At 36.4% G+C, this 17,594-nt stretch overlaps 2 protein-coding genes, 1 long non-coding RNA gene and 1 pseudogene across 4 annotated transcripts; all 4 read left to right on the top strand.

Annotated features, from left to right (window-relative positions):
• LOC104772564 (F-box/kelch-repeat protein At3g04660-like) lies at positions 206-1,686 on the top strand. Its single transcript, XM_010497164.2, has one exon. The coding sequence runs from the start codon at positions 768-770 to the stop codon at positions 1,500-1,502; it is 735 nt and encodes a 244-aa protein (XP_010495466.1). The 5' UTR covers positions 206-767; the 3' UTR covers positions 1,503-1,686.
• LOC104770962 lies at positions 7,184-9,844 on the top strand (annotated as a pseudogene).
• On the top strand, positions 10,305-12,298 carry LOC104770961. 2 transcript variants are annotated; one of them, XR_764684.2, is made up of 8 exons: positions 10,305-10,545; positions 10,729-10,807; positions 10,937-11,064; positions 11,170-11,423; positions 11,539-11,585; positions 11,712-11,776; positions 11,868-11,908; positions 12,002-12,298. It is a non-coding gene; the product is annotated as an uncharacterized LOC104770961 (long non-coding RNA). The 2 variants fall into 2 exon arrangements; XR_764685.2 differs by having other exon boundaries at positions 10,306-10,545; positions 11,001-11,064.
• LOC104770960 (probable E3 ubiquitin ligase SUD1) lies at positions 13,490-17,271 on the top strand. Its single transcript, XM_010495436.1, has 9 exons — positions 13,490-13,841; positions 13,966-14,508; positions 14,624-15,157; positions 15,240-15,427; positions 15,527-15,838; positions 15,915-16,063; positions 16,177-16,328; positions 16,443-16,589; positions 16,684-17,271. Exons 1-9 carry the CDS (start codon positions 13,602-13,604, stop codon positions 17,059-17,061), a joined length of 2,643 nt encoding a protein of 880 aa, XP_010493738.1. The 5' UTR covers positions 13,490-13,601; the 3' UTR covers positions 17,062-17,271.

The raw sequence follows: 17,594 nt of genomic DNA, 5'->3' as shown, positions 1-17,594 counted from the left end.
TCTAGATCTGTCCACGCGTCCGCATATACCATTAAAAAAAATGTGATACAAATCTCCAAAATCTGACATTTTATTTTACTTTTTAATTTGTTTCCTAAAACTAAAATTGATGTGAGTCATATTTGCAAACTAAGAATCAAATTATTGGTCTAGATCCGTCCACGCTACTGAGTATCTAATAAGTATCATCGGTCTAAATCCATCCACGCATCCACGTATAAGATTTGGTGCTAAGGTCTTGTCCACCATAAAAAAAAATGCGAGAGGTCTATCTTCAGATCTCCAAAATCTGTGAAGAGGTAAGGGTTTCAGAGTAAACAACAACCAAAAGAGTGAGCAGAGCTGAAAACAGCCATGATCCGGCTTGGGTCGAAAGAGAAGGGGTGTTACACTTCACCACCTTTGACAATGTCCCAAACCTACCCGTTGGAGAGGATTCCTGTAGAAATGAAAGAGGAGATTCTCATGAAATTGAAGGGCAAATGCATCTCGAAGTTCATCAGCGTTTCTAAATCCTGGTCATCGATAGTCCGTAGCAAACGTTTCACCAACTTGTACCTGAATCGATCTATGGCTCGACCACGTATCCTTTTCTCATTGACCGCCCGTGGAGACAATGAGATGCAGCTCTTCTACTCTTGCTCTCAGGAGGATCCATCTTCTGATCATCAAACGGTCAGTTGTCACCTCTGAATCAAGATGACTGGTGTGAATTTTATCCACCTGTCTGCGGCTTGCTGTGCTATCTGAATGATAATAATAGAGTGATGATTGGGAATCCTACTACTGGTCAATTTATTACTTTGCCGAGAGTCCAAACTGTGAGGGAAGACATAAGCTACTTCTTTGGATATGATCCTGTTAATGGTGAATACAAAGTGTTGTGCATGACGGCACCACATAATAGTACATCAAGCGTTCTTGTGTCGCAGGAGCATCAAGTTTTCACTGTAGGAGCCATGAGAAAGAAATGGAGAAAGATCGAATGCAAACATCCCCATTTTGCTAATCCTAGAACTCAATGGGTATGCAGCAATGGGGTTGTGTATTATATAGCTTGGATAGGCAAAGTTCCTTCTCTGATGTGCTTTGATGTTGGTTCTGAAAAGTTTAGTGTCATTAAGTTACCCAGTGACGGGTATGTCCAATATCTGTCGCACTACAGCGAAAAGATAGCTGCGGCGAATGTGTTATTCACCGGTAAAGTTGACTTGTGGGTCCTTGAAGATGCCAGCAAACCACATTGGTCACATGTTTCAATCGTGATTCCTTCTTGGACAGATTCATATGATCAGTTTGATTTTTTCACGTTAAGGGGTAGACTTGGCACCGGCGAGCTTGTATTTGCACCGGCCTTTGTCACAGACCCGTTCTATATACTATGTTACGATCTCAAGGAAAGCAAAGCTAGAAAAATCCAGGTCGAAGGAATTGGGACTCACCTAACGCATATACATGTCTATCTGGATCATGTTGAGAGTCCTATGTTTCTGGAACTGTAAGGTAATCATCTGTTGATGACTAGTTCTTTGGTGTTGTTGTCTGCTGAACTAATCTCTCTCTTTCTCTTTCGTTGTTTTTTTCTTTTTCTTTCAAGTTTTTGAATTAAGTTTTTGGATATTGTTTGTTTAAGACTAATCCTTATTGGAATATGATCAACAATGGTTCTGTATGCTTTTGAATTTATGCAATTGCAATGTTTATGACTTGTTTTAATAATTTATGATTTTGTGTTGAGCTTTACTTCTTCGGTTTTTTTTAATTTGATTTATTTTGGCGAGAATTATGAGTTTAAAAAAGATTTATTAGTAATTTGATGTTTTTTTATCACCCATCTTATAAATCTTTTGCTTAAGAGCAAAATGACCTCAATAATTACTAGTAAATCTTTTTTAATTATGTTTGACTAAACCATCACACACATTCGTGCTCGGAGATTTTATGTAACTTTACAATATGTTTTTTTATTTAACCTATTGTTTGAAATCAATTCTACATTTGAAAATCTACATTTTGGCCATTTTGGAAAGTTACTTAAATCAAATCTTTGAGACTTTTTATTTGTTTCCTAAAACTAAAATTTATGTCACTATAGCTCATATATATTCAAACTTTTAAACTAAGGATCTAAATCAAGTCTTATCAATTGAAGTCATTTCTAAGTTTGAAAATTTAGCAATTGAAAAGTTAAATAATTGAATCTTATTTTTGTGATTTTTATTTTTATTTTTTTTGTTCCCTAAAACTAAAATTTCTATCAGTCATATTTTTAAACTTTCAAAATAAGAATCTAATCAAATTATCGGTTTAGATCCGTCCACGCATAATAATAATCTAATAAACATCATCGGTATATCCGTCCACGCGTCCGCGTATACGATTATGTGCTAAGGTGTTGTCCTAAAACTAAAATTTCTATCAGTCATATTTTCAAACTTTTAAACTAAGAATAATTAGATTATCGGTCTAGATCCGTCCATGCGTAATAAGAATCTAATAAATATCATCGGTATATCCGTCCACGCGTCCGTGTATACGATTAGGTGCTAAGGTGTTGTCCACCATACAAAAAAAAGTGAGAGGTCTATCTACATGCAAATCTCCAAAATCCATAAAGAGAGTAGGGTTTCAGAGTAAACAACAACCAAAAGAGTGAGCAGAGCTGAAAACAGCCATGATCCGGCTTGGTTCAAAAGAGAGGAGGTCTAACAACACTTCACCACCTTTGATAAGGTCCCAAACCTATCCGTTGGAAAGTATGCCTCCATAAATGAAAAAGGAGATCCTCATGAAATTGAAGGGAAAATACATCTCCAAGTTCATCAGCGTTTTTAAATACGGAGTTAAGTTTTCACCAACTTGTACCTGAATCGATTTTGGATCAGATACGTATTCTTCTCACACTAATCGACCGTGGAGACAGGGAGAAGCAGGTCTTCCACTCTTTCTCTCAGGAGGATCCAACTTTTGATCATCATACGGTCAGTTGTAAGTTTGTAACCGGTATCATGACTTTTCTCCACCTGTATGTGGCTTGATTTGCTGTCTAAATGTTTATAATCTAGTAATGATTGGGAATCTAAACCGTTAGATGAGATAAAAAAAACAATCTCAACCGTTAGGTGCGATTTTTGAAAGATGGGAGTAAGACGAAGAAACATGATTATTGAAAAAAAAAACTTGCAACTGTTGGGATCATTAATAATTCTAAACCGTTGGATGAGATAAAAAATATTCTCATTTGTTGGATTTAAGTTGACTTTTGTAACACCCGCAAACCAAATTGTGCGTTTTGGGTGAGGGTGTCGATCGACACCAAGGGGGTGTCGGTCAACACCATTGATTTTCTGGTTCGATCGAATTGATTTAATCGTCGATTTTTGGCCGGTTTGGTTTAAGGAAACCATTGAACCGAGTTGTAAAAGGGGGAAAACGACCTAAGGTCGTGTTTTTGTGTTGTTTCGCCGCTTTTAAAGAAAAACAAAAGAGAGAGTTGGTTCTTGAGGTTCTAGAGAGAGTTTGTAAGATTTCAAAGCTTTGTGGGAGAGATCTTGCTGTGGGAGTGAGGATTCAAGGCTAGGATCGTGTGGGAAGCTTGCTGGGAGTGTGGATTTGTCCATTGTTGGTCAGAAACTTCCTGCAAAGAGGTGAATGCATGACCATGGCTTATCTAAGCCTTTGATTCCTTGTTCTTGCTTGTTTGTTGCTTCTTTGTGTGTTTTTCTTGCTGGGATTTGTTGCTACAGGTTCCTACGGATGTATAAGGCTTGGGTTTCGAGTATTGGATGATTTGGTGGAGTTTGGGAGCGAGATTCGACTCTCGGCTTCGAGCGGATCAAGATTGCAGAGGGAGTGTCGATCGACACCACTTGGTGTCGGTCGACACCAGCAAATTGGGCATCGATCGACACTGTGGGGTAGTGTCGCTCGACACCAAGAGCCAATGTCGATCGACACTTGGCTGGTGTCGGTCGACACCTCCCTTCCAGCGAGACGATGTTTGATTTCCTGGTTTGTATGTTTTGTTTGTTGTTTGTTTGGAATATTGGAATCACTGTTGCTTGTGTGTATAGCCCAGTAGATGAGAGGATTGCCTCACTGAGTGTTTATCAAATACTCATGCATCTCAATATGTGTTTGTGGTGCAGGTAAAAGCAAAGCATGATCGTGGAATCCAGGCAATAAAGTGGAGGATGTTCTAGGGACTCGGTTTGATGTTGTCTGGCATTGCTAGGTTGCTAGAGTTGGGTCATTAGAACATTGCTAGGTTGCTGGTTTTATGTTTCCCGTTATTTGATTATTGGATATTGTTGATGTTATATTTATTGGTTATATTATTGGATATTGAGATTGGTTATTCCGCTGAGGATTGTGATTGTGATTAGGTGGCTAGTGGATATAGGACCACTTGTTGTAGTTTATTTATAATATTTTATATTTATATATTTATTATTTATTATTTTTTTTTTAAAAAAGATCGGTCCTTTCAACTTTTATATATAATAAACAAAGAGCTGTAAAACATAGAGGTGTGAAACAAAAATTTGTAAAAATTAATAGAAGCGATTTTTGAAAAATGGGGATACGACGAAGAAACACGATTATTGGAAAAAAAAAAAAAAAAAAACTTGCAACTGTTGGGATAATGGAGAAACAGCTTAGTCAAGTACCTGAGAAGGGTCTCCTAACCATAAAGTCGATATCAGTTGATCTTTTAATCTCAATCTTCTCGAGATTGCCGGTGAAATCCATTGCAAGGTGTCTTTGCGTTTCGAATAAATGGGCTTACATTATCCACCATCGAGATTTTACCAAATTTTACATGAAAATATCGTCGACTCGTCCCTGTCTCTTGCTCAACTTCAAAGTCAACGGTAATTGGTTCTTCTTCTCCGTACCTTAGGACCAGAACTTGTGTCTTTAGCTACCGGTCGTCACATGAGTTTTCCCACCGAACTTGTTTATAATAGGATTTCACCTTCTGTATGTGGATTGGTTGTATGTGGTTTAGATAGGAATCATCTGTGGGTATACAACCCTAGTACAGGACAGTGCATAGATTTACCCAAAACGACATCACTAGGACCTAGTATATATAAGATAAATTAAGTAATATTGTATAATCAATACAATAAAAATTGGGTGTGCTTCTCTCAAAGTATTGACACCTCAGCTTTTTAGTTGAAGGAGGAGTTGACATATCAATTAAAACAGTTAGTCAATCAAATTATAAGGATTAATACAGCTCAATATTTTTGTCCAATAATAATCCTTCTCCATTCCACATCTTTCCTTCTGCTTTCTGTTATGGGCCCAGCCCAATTACAATGGTGTCCAAGAAAAACAGTAAAAGAACCCAAATTAACATGTGTATGGCAACTGAGGAATGTGACAAGCAATGAACACTCAACACCAGAGGAAAGAAAGAGGATATCGAAACCCTAATCGGATTTCATCCAAAGAAAAGAACAATAGTCTCAAACCATGCTTGAAGCAAGTGAAGGCTACGAGTCTCTCATACTTGATGCTATGTTTCAGATTTGGCTGCCAAATTGAACCTTAATATTCCAGTCTTTCTTTAGTTCTAAAACCCAAAGGAAGATTTGGATCAGAGGAAGCTCCCAATAAATCCAACGATTCAATGACGATCCAACTTAGCCCCATAGTCCACCAACAAAGTGTGTGTTCAGACTCATTAGATGAGATTTGATCTTTGTCGCCATCAGAAAATTTTGAACCGTTGTTCTTATGAAACCTGGTGCTGGTGGGATCGTGGCGGGATAGAATCATGTATATAGTGATAGTAGTTCGAGTGAGACTGTGTTTAAGATAATAAAATTGAAGTCTTTTAATGATTAGACCAAAGGAGTTGAGAAGTTTTACAGTTAGATTTCAAAGAAGCTAGAACAATGATGGAGAAGACTCTTGAAATTTGAAAGCTAGATTCTGCGGCATAGTGCAGGTTATTTCTAGAAAAACAAAACTATAAAAACATGTTTTACCACGATTACTCTATAAATTATGTTTAAAAAAAATATAAAACAAAAAACTTATAAAAAAAAACATATAAAAACAAATCCTTAGGGTGGGAACTAACCTAGTGGTATTAGTAACTAGCATGTAACAAAGACAAATAAGTAAAATTGACAAATCGTTGTAATTTCTTTTCCAACAATCAAATATATTGATATCAATATATACGAGTTTACAACAAGTATAAACATTTCAAAACAACAAGAAAATAAAATAATTTCGATGAGGAATATAATCATTTTTGTAATTTACTAGTAATGGTACAAAATATAAAATGTGTACAATTATAGTGTTTTATGGGTGTTTTTTACTCCTTCCATAATAATTGTGATGATGAGTTCCTATGTGTTAACACTTAGTAATATATAGATTATAGTGTGTTTTTTTTAGTACACATTTTATATAAAAAAAAAAATTGTGTTCGCTTTACACTATTAGAGATTTCGAGTGAATAACTTGGATTTACATAAAAACTTACATATTACTTTTGTAATTTACTAGTAAACGTATAAAATGTAAATTGTGTACAATTACACCCCACTCCAGATTTGATGGGGTGTTTTTTACTCCTTCCTCCTCAATAATTGTGGTGATGGTTTCCTATGTGTTAATATATAGTTATGGTGCTTGAATCTACTTAGATATATGTATAATTAATACTACATATTTTAATTTTAATTTTAATTTTAAATGTGTTCGCTTTACACTATTGAAAGATTTTGAGTGAATAAATTGGATTTGCTAAAATCATATTTGATTGATGAATGTTTGAAATCTATAATGTTGCTTTTTGAGATGATTCTATAGCTTTGTTTGGTCGTGTTTTCCAAATATAAGCCCAGGAATAATTTGGACATGCTAAAAGTATATGGACCGGGCGTCCCTAGATTGTTCCCTATTGTGATATATCTCTAATATTTAATAATATAATAAATATCTGAATTTTTATTGTTTCATTATCTGAAATAAAAATAATTCAATAGAATAACAATTTAAGAAAATAAAAATTTGGACTTATTTGTTCACAGTAGAAATGATTTAATAAAATTATATTTTGGATTTATATGTTCAAAAGGAATCTGGTTTAGACTATATATAAGGGTCAAGAAGAGAAGAGTAAAGCATATATATATATTAAAAAAAAAAAAAATCTTGAATAGACAAAAGAGTGAAAATGGAGAGTTTGGCTGTTCCTTCGGTAAATGCAATCTTGTGCATAGTTATTGTCGGAATCGTCAGCGTATGTTATCATGTATATGGCAGAGCGGTAGTGGAGCTGTGGAGGATGCGGAGGAGTCTAAAGATCCAAGGCGTGAAAGGTCCTCCACCGTCGATCTTTAACGGGAATGTGTCGGAGATGCAACGAATCCAGTCGGAGGCTAAACACTGTTCCGGCGATAACATCATTTCTCATGACTATTCCTCTTCTCTCTTTCCTCATTTTGCTCACTGGCGAAAACAATACNTTTTTTTTTTTTTTTTTTTTTTTTTTTTTTATCTTTCTCGAATCTCGTAAACTTTGTTTTATACAAATGCATAGTATCGAGATAGTCTTTGGTAAAAGGATAGTTTTACCACTTTGCATTTGGTTCTTCCGCAACCGATGCAAGTCTATTGAACATTTTTTCTGTAACTTTGTCACACACAAATAATTCAACAATTGGAGAAAAAAAACTAATGTAGGAATTAAAATTTGCAAGAACTATTTCTCACATGTTTCCATTAAAATAACTTATGTTGTTAGAACAAGAATCAGTGTTCTTAATAGTTTCGTCCATTCCAATGAAAAGGCATACACAAAAAGACAGCTTTGCACGTTTTTTCTCAGTTAACGTTACAGGAAGAAAATCCATAACCAGATAGAAATAAAATATCCCATAAACGACACCAAATAGAATCCAAAAAAAAAAAATTACGTCTTCGCAATATCTAAATAAATTAGAGAACTCTGTAAAAAAATAAAAAATAAAAAAAAAAGAAATATGGTCCACGTACATATTTAGTTTCTTTAATTTATAATAACCAAAAAAAAAATGATTGTGATTTGGGTAGCTAAAGCTGAACTAAGTTTAGTATTGGTTTGGATTATTACGCAATAATTATTTAAGTATCTTTATTTCTGTGTAATTTTTTTTTTATATATACAAAACTGTAATGAAGGGAGGATTTACACATACTCAACCGGGTTAAAGCAGCACATTTACATAAACGATCCGGAAATGGTGAAGGAGCTTAGCCAAACCAACACACTTAACCTTGGAAGAATCACTCACATCACCAAACGCCTTAATCCTATTCTTGGCAGTGGCATCATCACCTCTAACGGGCCTCATTGGGCTCATCAACGTCGTATCATCGCCCATGAGTTTACCCATGACAAAATCAAGGTCTTACTCTATTCTTTCAGATTTAGCACCCGATATAGCCGGATTGTTAAATTTTTCTTCATGGATTAATTAAAGACTTAGTTATTGGAAATGTGAAGGGAATGGTTGGTTTAATGGTGGAGTCTTCTATGCCAATGTTGAACAAATGGGAAGAGATGGTGAGAAGAGGAGGAGAACCAAGGGTGTGACATAAGAGTGGACGAAGACCTTAAGGATGTCTCGGCTGATGTTATCGCTAGGGCTTGCTTTGGGAGCTCTTTTTCAAAAGGCAAAGCAATATTCTCTATGATTAGAGATCTTTTAACGGCCATTACTAAACAGAGCGTCCTCTTCAGATTCAATGGCTTCACGTAAGTCGTCTCGGTATCGTTAAAACGTTTTATTCTTCTTCATTCCACGCAAAACATATAATTAATTGAATACATAAATGGTGGCAAGTGATATGGTGTTTGGGAGAAAGAAGCAAGGTGATGTGAATATTGATGCGCTTGAGAGGGAACTGGAATCTTCGATATGGGAAACGGTGAAGGAGAGGGAGACTGAATGTGTCGAACCTCATAAGAAGGATCTAATGCAGTTGATACTCGAGGGAGCGATCCGTAGCTGCGATGGTAACTTGTGGGACAAGTCAGCTTATAGACGTTTTGTGGTGGACAATTGCAAGAGCATCTATTTTGCTGGCCATGACTCAACGGCAGTCTCCGTGTCTTGGTGCCTTTTGCTCCTTGCTCTCAATCCTAGTTGGCAGATTCGAATTCGTGATGAAATCTTGAATTCTTGCAAGAATGGCATTCCCGACGCAGAAACCATCCACAACCTTAAAACGGTAATCTTTTCTATATAGTCCTAGAGGAAACGTTAGAGAATATTACATTGAGAATAAGTTGTGACATAATATAAAATATAAAATAGGTGACAATGGTAATACAAGAAACAATGAGACTATATCCACCAGCACCAATCGTGGGAAGAGAAGCATTCACAGAGATAAGACTCGGAGACCTTGTGGTACCAAAAGGAATGTGCATTTGGACACTCATTCCTGCTTTACACCGAGACCCCGAGATCTGGGGATCAGACGCAAACGACTTCAAGCCAGAGAGGTTCAGTGAAGGGATCTCCAAAGCTTGCAAATACCCTCAGTCATACATCCCATTTGGCCTCGGACCAAGAATATGCTTAGGCAAAAACTTTGCTATGATGGAAGTCAAAGTCCTCATTTCACTTATTGTCTCAAAGTTCAGTTTTACACTCTCTCCGACATATCAACACTCCCCAAGCCATAAACTGCTTGTAGAGCCTCAACATGGTGTTGTGATTAGGGTTGTTTGTCAGTGAGATGTTGCGTTATGTGATGCGTAGACTTTGATAATGATTTCTTTTGCTTTGTGATGTATAATTTAATTTGAATGTTCGAATGTCTAAAGCTAAAGTCTCTTACATTTTTTCATTTCTCTCTCTTTAATCTCTTTTAATTGCAGCTCAAATCTGTAAAATGCAAGAATCTGGAATCTACATCTAAGTCCAAGCATACCAAGAATATAGTCAACATATAAAAATTGCACTTATCAGATTATATTAGCACAAGACAATCTACAGACCTCACTAGTAAATATGTATTATATAGTTACATTTTTTGCTACAAAATATAATAATAACAAATAATATCTATAAATTGTTACAAATTAGTGACAAAATTTAAATTAATAGTTATTGTAGCTAATTAGTTACTAAGTGTAGCTATATAGTGACAAATAGTAACATACATAATTTGTAGAAAAATGTTACATATTTAGTGACATAAAATTTTGTAACACTATAACACACAACTTTAAATGTAACAATTTGTAACATTTTCCTTATCCTTAAACACTTAAAATATTTTTCTTTCCCTTCCTCGGTGACCTAAAATTTATTTTTCCCCAAACTAAAATTAAGGCAATCTGTTTCGAGAGTGTGGAGATGAGATCTCCGTCCTCCTGACCTGAGGAGGAAGATGAGAGAGAGACTCGCAATCTTTCAGATCGGAGAAACGTTCTTCAGGATCCTCCTCCAACCTAAACTCGAAATCACCAGCGTGACTGTGACCTACGATTGTTAGCCTACGCTCCGCAAAATTCACTCCGTAAGTCTCTCCGGCGATTTTCTGGGTCCTTAACGCCCTCGAAATCGCTCACTGTTCTTGGGTTATCTTTTTCTGGCTCCATCTCTGCGAAATTTTGCTTGTCGTTCATTGGATTATATCCTTAGTTTGTTGGTCTCTCTGTTGATTTTATATATCTCGATTTTGGATTTTTTGGATTCTTAGGGCTCCGGAAATGGTCATCGACGTTTAAACGGAGAAAGATGCCTCTGCTGATTCACCCACTTCTGTTCTCAACGAGGAGGTTTATTTTGTGTTATACATTTCTCCTTTGGTATAATATTGTGTAAAAAGCTTAGAAAGAAAAAGTTTTCTGTAAATGGGTATATTACTTTCACTGCTACTTGATTTTGCTCTTTATCTGATTTTGAAGGATAACTGATTTTGGTCTCCGTCATCGTAACACTGATTTTGGTCTCCGTTATCTGATTTTGAAGGATGGTTCTTCTTCGAAGCCTTCTCTCTTCGGCTCTGTTTATTATGCAGGTTTCCATTACAAAGGTAACTCCGACAAATACATATTGCTCTCTTTCATGTTTGATTTTGTTCTCTCTTAAATCACGACTTCTGAACTTTAAATATTTGTGTATGCTTTGTTTTTTTCAGGTTCATCCATCTTAATGTACTTGGCACACAAACTCATTGTTTGGTATCAGGGACAAGAAGCTTCAATGCTGCTTCCTTTCTCATATGCTGTTGTCTCGGGTGCTATAGGATCATGTTCGGTTTTATTTGCCAAGTCACTGTGAGATGCTCAGTGACTTGATTTATTTCTCTCATTGTCACATCGACTTAATCTATTTTGTCACATAGCCATTGGAGAAATATTCTCTGCTACAGACTCTGTTTGCACCTTGCAAGTAAGAATTTTCTTAACATTGGGTGTTGCAGTATGCTTCTTTCGCTCTTCTCCTCAAACTTCAGCACTAGAATTTGGAGTTAACCAGAAAAGTTCTAACTCATTTTCTTTCTCAGGCTGGATTGCTCAGTGCTTTCATTATGAAGAATCTCTATATTGGAAGGTATATATTGCGTGTTTATGGCTCGTTATATACATGATTTTCTTTTTTAGTTAGTTTTTGATAGTTCTATGCTCTGTTAGTTACGTTCTTTCTTTAATACTTTACTTTCTTTTTTGGTTAAATCAGGCACTCTACTGATCGTGAAGTTGTACATATTTATGCTATAGTATGCATCTGCATAAATGTTCATGGTAACTCATCGGTTACATAAAGACAAAGTGTATTCCATTTGTATCTCCATATTTAAGCCTTGTCTTTACTAATTATATGATTTTATTGCAGGCCTGAATATATACTTTTGGTTATCATTCATCCCTGTCATTGTAAGTAAACAAAAGCAAGAATAAGTAAAAAAACTTGAAATCCATAAGACACTAACACTAAGAGAATGTGTTTGTATTTGTTTATTGTTTAAGCTTGTCATCTTGGTTGGAACCAAACTAGAGCACGTTGTCTCAGGTTAAGGAGCAGCAGACATGCACAACTAATGGGGCTCAAGTCAAACCACATGACAGACTCTTCTGGTTTGGGAAACTATCTTTTTTGAATGTATTTATATATCTTCTATTTGTAAGTGGTTTTTAACTCTCTGTTTGAGAGTTTAAAACTCTATCTTGTTTGAGTGTATGATATTAAACTAAGTTTAACATTAATTATAATTGTGTATGTTTTGCAATTTAATTTTTAATATATTTTCACATAATTTGTTTTTATTGCTAGATATAAAACCTTTCAATAATTTTGATCTAATAAAAGCTACCGTTAACATATATTTGCCGCTTGTCGTTTTTTGTAACAAGTTTATGACAAGTAACTTTGTAGCTTGGTGTGAGTCTATTTGTCACCAAAATTTTGTAACTTTTTGTATATAGTTGCTACTAATACTATTGCCGCAAATTGTAACAAATGGTGGTAGATAAATGTAACATTTTGTAGCAAATAGCTACGTTTACACTAGTATCTAAATTGTAGCAAGTTGCGACAGTTTGCTATGAAGAAAAACTTTGCTACAACCAAATAATTACTAATTTTTTTTGTCACAATTTTGTAGCAAACAAATTTTAGCTACGAAAAATACCACATAACTACAATTATTTCCGTAGCAATGTAGAACATTTTTACTAGTGCCTACATAGTTTCAAAAAAAAAAATGTTATTGGTAAAAGTAGCAAAGACAGTTTGAAAACTACATGATATTTACCAAAATTATCCATCTGGGTAAGTAGGTAAAACTAAAAAATAAAACTTTCATTTGAAAACCAAAAATTATCACTTATGTATATCATCTTTCATCATTGCTTCAAATCAATTATTACTATTATTATTTGGTTCTTGGCAAAACAAAGTGCTCTCTTTTTCTCATAGACTGCTTCACGATTTCCGCGTGACTTGAGTTACTACTACTAATTGGAGTCGTCTCCATTATAAAATATTAATATCAATTCATTATTGGTTTGTATATAACACTTCATTAGTATACTTTGTATATAGTTCGATTAAGGGCTCCAGTTTTATTGGTTTAATAATCTTAGTTTCCAGTTATCTCCGGTTCAGTTCATCTTGTATAGGATATGGAGTTTATCCAACTGTTTTCTCTCCCGATTCACTCTACTGATAGAAAAACTTACCGAATTGGATTAGAATTTAAATCTAATTTAATGCAGTGATCAAAAGTACTAATTAACAAATAAATAAATATAAAATAAGGTTAGCTAGCTCGACTGGATAATGCCAAAAGTAAAAAATAAAAAATACAACACCACAGAGAGAAATTTACTGTGGTAATTGATAAATGAGAAGGAAGCAACAAGAAAAGAAAGAAAAAAAAAAGGTGACTTTCTCTATTTTTCTTCAAGGGTCTTCTAGTCAAAGTGTAAAGACTGTCAACAATAACAAACAAAATACAGTACAAGTCGTCATAACAGCAAAGTGAAGACGACACCAGAGAGAGAGAGAAGCGAGTGAGAGAAGAGAGAAGAGAGAAGAGAGAAGAGAAGCGAGTGAAACTCTCTGAATATGGACGCGTTTCCGGCGGAGAACCAAGTGAACGGTGGCAACGATGAAACTTTTCCGACGACGGGAGACGATGAGAAAGACGACGACGGAGTCGATTTGTGCCGGATTTGTCGATCGCCGGAGCTACCAGAAAACCCCTTGAGGTATCCGTGTGCGTGTAGAGGCTCCATCAAGTATGTTCACCAGCAATGTCTCCTTCTATGGCTCAATCGCCGTGGACACAAGCACTGCGACTGCGAGGTTCTCTATTTCTCTAACTTAACTTCGTTCAATATCGTCACCTTTGTGCAACGAAATAGGGTTTTAGCGTCTAATCGATTTCGGTTTTGACCTTGATTTTTTTATGAATCTGTACGGACGTTAGGTGTGTGGGCGTAGCTACTCCTTTGTCCCTGTTTACTCTGAGAACGCACCAAAGAGGCTCTCATGGCATGAGTTTCTGATCAGAGGACTGTTTCTGAGAGCGTTACGCGTCGTTTCTTGGGTTTTTGTGTTTCTCTTCAACGCCTATTGCTATTCTTTGCATCCTTGCGGGAGAGACGCTGCGATTGAAACTCAGAGAGCTTACCCTGTGTCAGAGATAGTTGCTTCTCTCTGGGTTAGCTTAACCTACAATGTTTTTATCGCTTATGGTTTGACAATAATGGTACTTTTCAAGTTTTTTGTTGAACTTATCCGTGGGCGGCGTCACGTGGTAGTGAATGAACATGGAGCTGTTGGCCTTGTTGTGTTTAAACATTTGCTCATTCTCTGTGCTTGGTGGCATGACCTTCTCGGACGTGTTCCAATCTTCCACGGTCTCATGGTTGAACCTCATGGAGGAGCGTTTCTTTTTGGAAACGCACAGCTTCATGAATTTGGAGCAGTCAGAACGTTTCTCTTCTTTCTTGATGACAACTCATTTGCTGTAAGTCCCCAATTATCTCGTTTTACAGGTTTCCAATCTTAGTTATATTTTTGGATCTTGAAATGTTATACTATGTGAAACATTGTTAACAGTATTTGTTTTAAACTCTCTCCAGGTTCTTGCCGTCAGCTTGTCTGTCTCATTCTTCTTCGTTCTTTTACCATTGCTCATGGGGAAACTTGTCTTTGCGCTCCTACCTACGGAGGTAGCTATGCAGCTTCTTTCAGGATACTCACTTGGCCAAGAACCTGTCATTGTTGGATATATGAGTATTCTCTCGCTTTCTATAGCTTATCTTGGAAGTTTTCTTACTCTGAGTCGAGACTCCATTAAAGCCATTGCCGGGAAAGTATTATTGGGGATCCTCTTCGTAGCATTGGCACCCCCGTTCTTACTGTGGATACTTTCGGTAAAACTATGGCAAAATCTATATGTGGTTAAGGATGGTTTCATCTTGTGTTTGAAATTTGGTGTTTTACCTTTAGCACTTGGCTGCTGGTTAGATTTTTGCACCCTCCCTATAATTGGAACGCCAATTTCCCGGAGGCTTGAGTTGATTTCAGACTATCCCATAGTCATGATCGTACATTGGTTCTTCGGACAATTTTGCTTGCTATTGGCTCTCAATTCCATGGAGCTTATCCAGAGGGTAAAAACATTTATTTTGTTTTATTATTAGCATGAAATGACTATACTTTCATTAGACTTACTGCATATTTTTCTTTTGACAGATCTTTCACAAAAGACCCTTTTGGTTTCTCCTAGATATTACCGATCCCAACTACAAGGTCACTAAACTACACATTGGCCAATTTCTATTTGCGTTGGCTTTCCACGGGTCAATGGTGGTGACTGTGGTTCACTTACCAATAATGACCACCTCCCTCGTCAGCCCCTCATTTTTCCCACTCCAATTCTGGTTATTAAGCTCCTCTGTCTTACCTTGTATCATTTGTAGTTTCATGCTGTTTGATATTTTTCTAATCTAACAAAAAACAAACGCTTGAATATAATGCAGGATCTATGATGAAAGGCTTATGCTTGGCTCGATGTCTGCTTATATCTTCTTAGTGGGTCGGGGACCCATCGAGTGGTTAGCCGAGCTTATTAAACAGGCTGTAGAACCCATAGTTCGCAAGTGGATTATCACTGTCAGTTCTTGGCTTGAGTTGAGCGAGTTCTTGCTTGAAAACCATGCAGATCAGAATGTGAGACCATTTCAGAACCTTGATGAATGGTCTCTAGTGTATATACTAGCTGAGGGCTCTGTAGTCAGGTTACACGGATCTCAGAGTGATACCACTTTTGAAGAGGATATTGGCGACGATAGGTAAGAGATAGCTTGAGTTTTGAAAAAAATTTATTCATGTATAAAATTTTGCAATTCTGATAAGTAGAAGTTGCAGGTTTATACTAAAGATCGGACTGATGTTTGTTCTAGCTGCTTTGAGCATTTTTCTCATTAGCACAATCTCCATGGTTTTGCCACTTCTGATAGGAAGGGTGTTCTTCCACTATATCTCTTTCATCATACCTTTCGGACTCAAAAACGACGGTTTGTAACTTTCATCATCTTGCTTCATAACTTTTCTACTTATGGTTTCATTCCAAATGCTGGGTTTATTTTTCTAATTTTAAAGCGTCACATTTCAAATTTTATCATTATAGATTTTTATGGTTTCTGGATTGGATGTTATATCCTGCGAGCAACCTACAAGGGAACTTGCTTCGTATTTTATCAGATCATGGCTGGAAGAACTGATTTGCTTCTCAACCTTGTTCTGTTGTCGATACGGGATGCTTCACTGCTCTCCATCTGGGTAAGCAAACTCAAAACCTCAGGTCTCATTCTTCCAACTTAAGTGAAAAAATGCCTAAAACTATTCTCTTTTTCTGCGGAAATGTTTTAATATTTTGCAAAATCCAATGAACAGATCTCTGGAATCCCTGCAATGCTCGGTCGCCTTATCGACCTTATGATCATCATCCCATTACAAGTGCCGCTAAACGAATCACCGGATTATTCATTGCTCCAAGAATGGTTGATCGGATTAGTCGTCCTTAACATCTGGACCTATCTGGTAAGAAATTCCATCTCGAGTGTCTTTCTAAAATCAAAAACTTGCTTTCTTGGGCAACAAGTCATCTCTCTCTTTCTTTCTTTCTTTCTCACAGACTATGTTCACGCGTATCACCTGTTTCGCAACAGTGGCTTGGCGGGAGAAATTAGTGAGAATCAGAAATGTCCGATTCCACTGTCTTTCCACTTCGTGGCTGCTTCTAGAAATCATTTATACCATCATGTTCACTCTTATAGCCACTCTCGTCTTTCCTTTCTTGGTGGCATACTCTCTATTCCCATGTCTTGGATTTTCTGGTGAAGTCAACATAGCCGTGCAGAGGTTCATATGGCCGGTGCTATTAGCAATCATCATCTTGGGGTTCGTAGCCAAGCTCATCCTTGATCTCTTCGTTTATATTCACCGAGTGGAATACAATGATCGATATCTGGTGGGAGACAGAGTGGCTGATTTCAGTGAAGATCTTAAGTAAGGGATCAACTCAGGACGGATATTGCATAGAATCTTTTCTCAGATTTCTTTTCTTCAATCTTTTAATCTCTCTAATCTTGTTTAAAGGTCATCCATCTTTAGCAATTATCAGGTTTTAAAAAACTCAGTTTGATTTTAGGATATTACAAAACTCAGTCAACGATCTTTGAAACATTTTTTGACAAGTTTTTTTTTAATGAATTGCGTCTTGGGGCAACATAAGTTGCATTGATATTAATGGATCTTGTACTAGTGAAGGTTGCTTGTTATAAGGTCGATACGTTCGTATCAATATGTGGTCTGATTTTGTTTTAGGCTCTCGACTACACAATGTATTTACAACAGAGGTAGTTCTCCAGAATTGGAGTACTCTTGAACTTGAACTTGAAACTGGAATTGGAGTACTCTTGTTTGGTGCTAATGAGGAATGGAGATTTAGAATCTAACAAAAACTTGATTGTAAGTAAAAATTATTCTACATTTTGTGGTGCTCATTGCTATTCTGCAGGCACACTTGCCTCATCTCTGTTTTTG

Source organism: Camelina sativa, chromosome 20, assembly GCF_000633955.1.
Source record: "Camelina sativa cultivar DH55 chromosome 20, Cs, whole genome shotgun sequence".
NCBI classification, from domain to species: domain Eukaryota; kingdom Viridiplantae; phylum Streptophyta; class Magnoliopsida; order Brassicales; family Brassicaceae; genus Camelina; species Camelina sativa.
The sequence above is the reverse complement of the archived record's forward strand: the minus strand, read 5'-3'. Positions and strand labels throughout refer to the sequence as shown.

What these genes read in the sequence shown, in the direction of transcription:
- LOC104772564 (XM_010497164.2), top strand. Translation starts at nt 768, where the DNA reads ATGATTGGGAATCCTACTACTGGTCAATTTATTACTTTGCCGAGAGTC.
- LOC104770960 (XM_010495436.1), top strand. Translation starts at nt 13,602, where the DNA reads ATGGACGCGTTTCCGGCGGAGAACCAAGTGAACGGTGGCAACGATGAA. An exon ending in ACAAGCACTGCGACTGCGAG is followed by an intron (nt 13,842 to 13,965) that starts GTTCTCTATTTC and finishes TACGGACGTTAG; the next exon opens with GTGTGTGGGCGTAGCTACTC. An exon ending in TTAACATCTGGACCTATCTG is followed by an intron (nt 16,590 to 16,683) that starts GTAAGAAATTCC and finishes TCTTTCTCACAG; the next exon opens with ACTATGTTCACGCGTATCAC.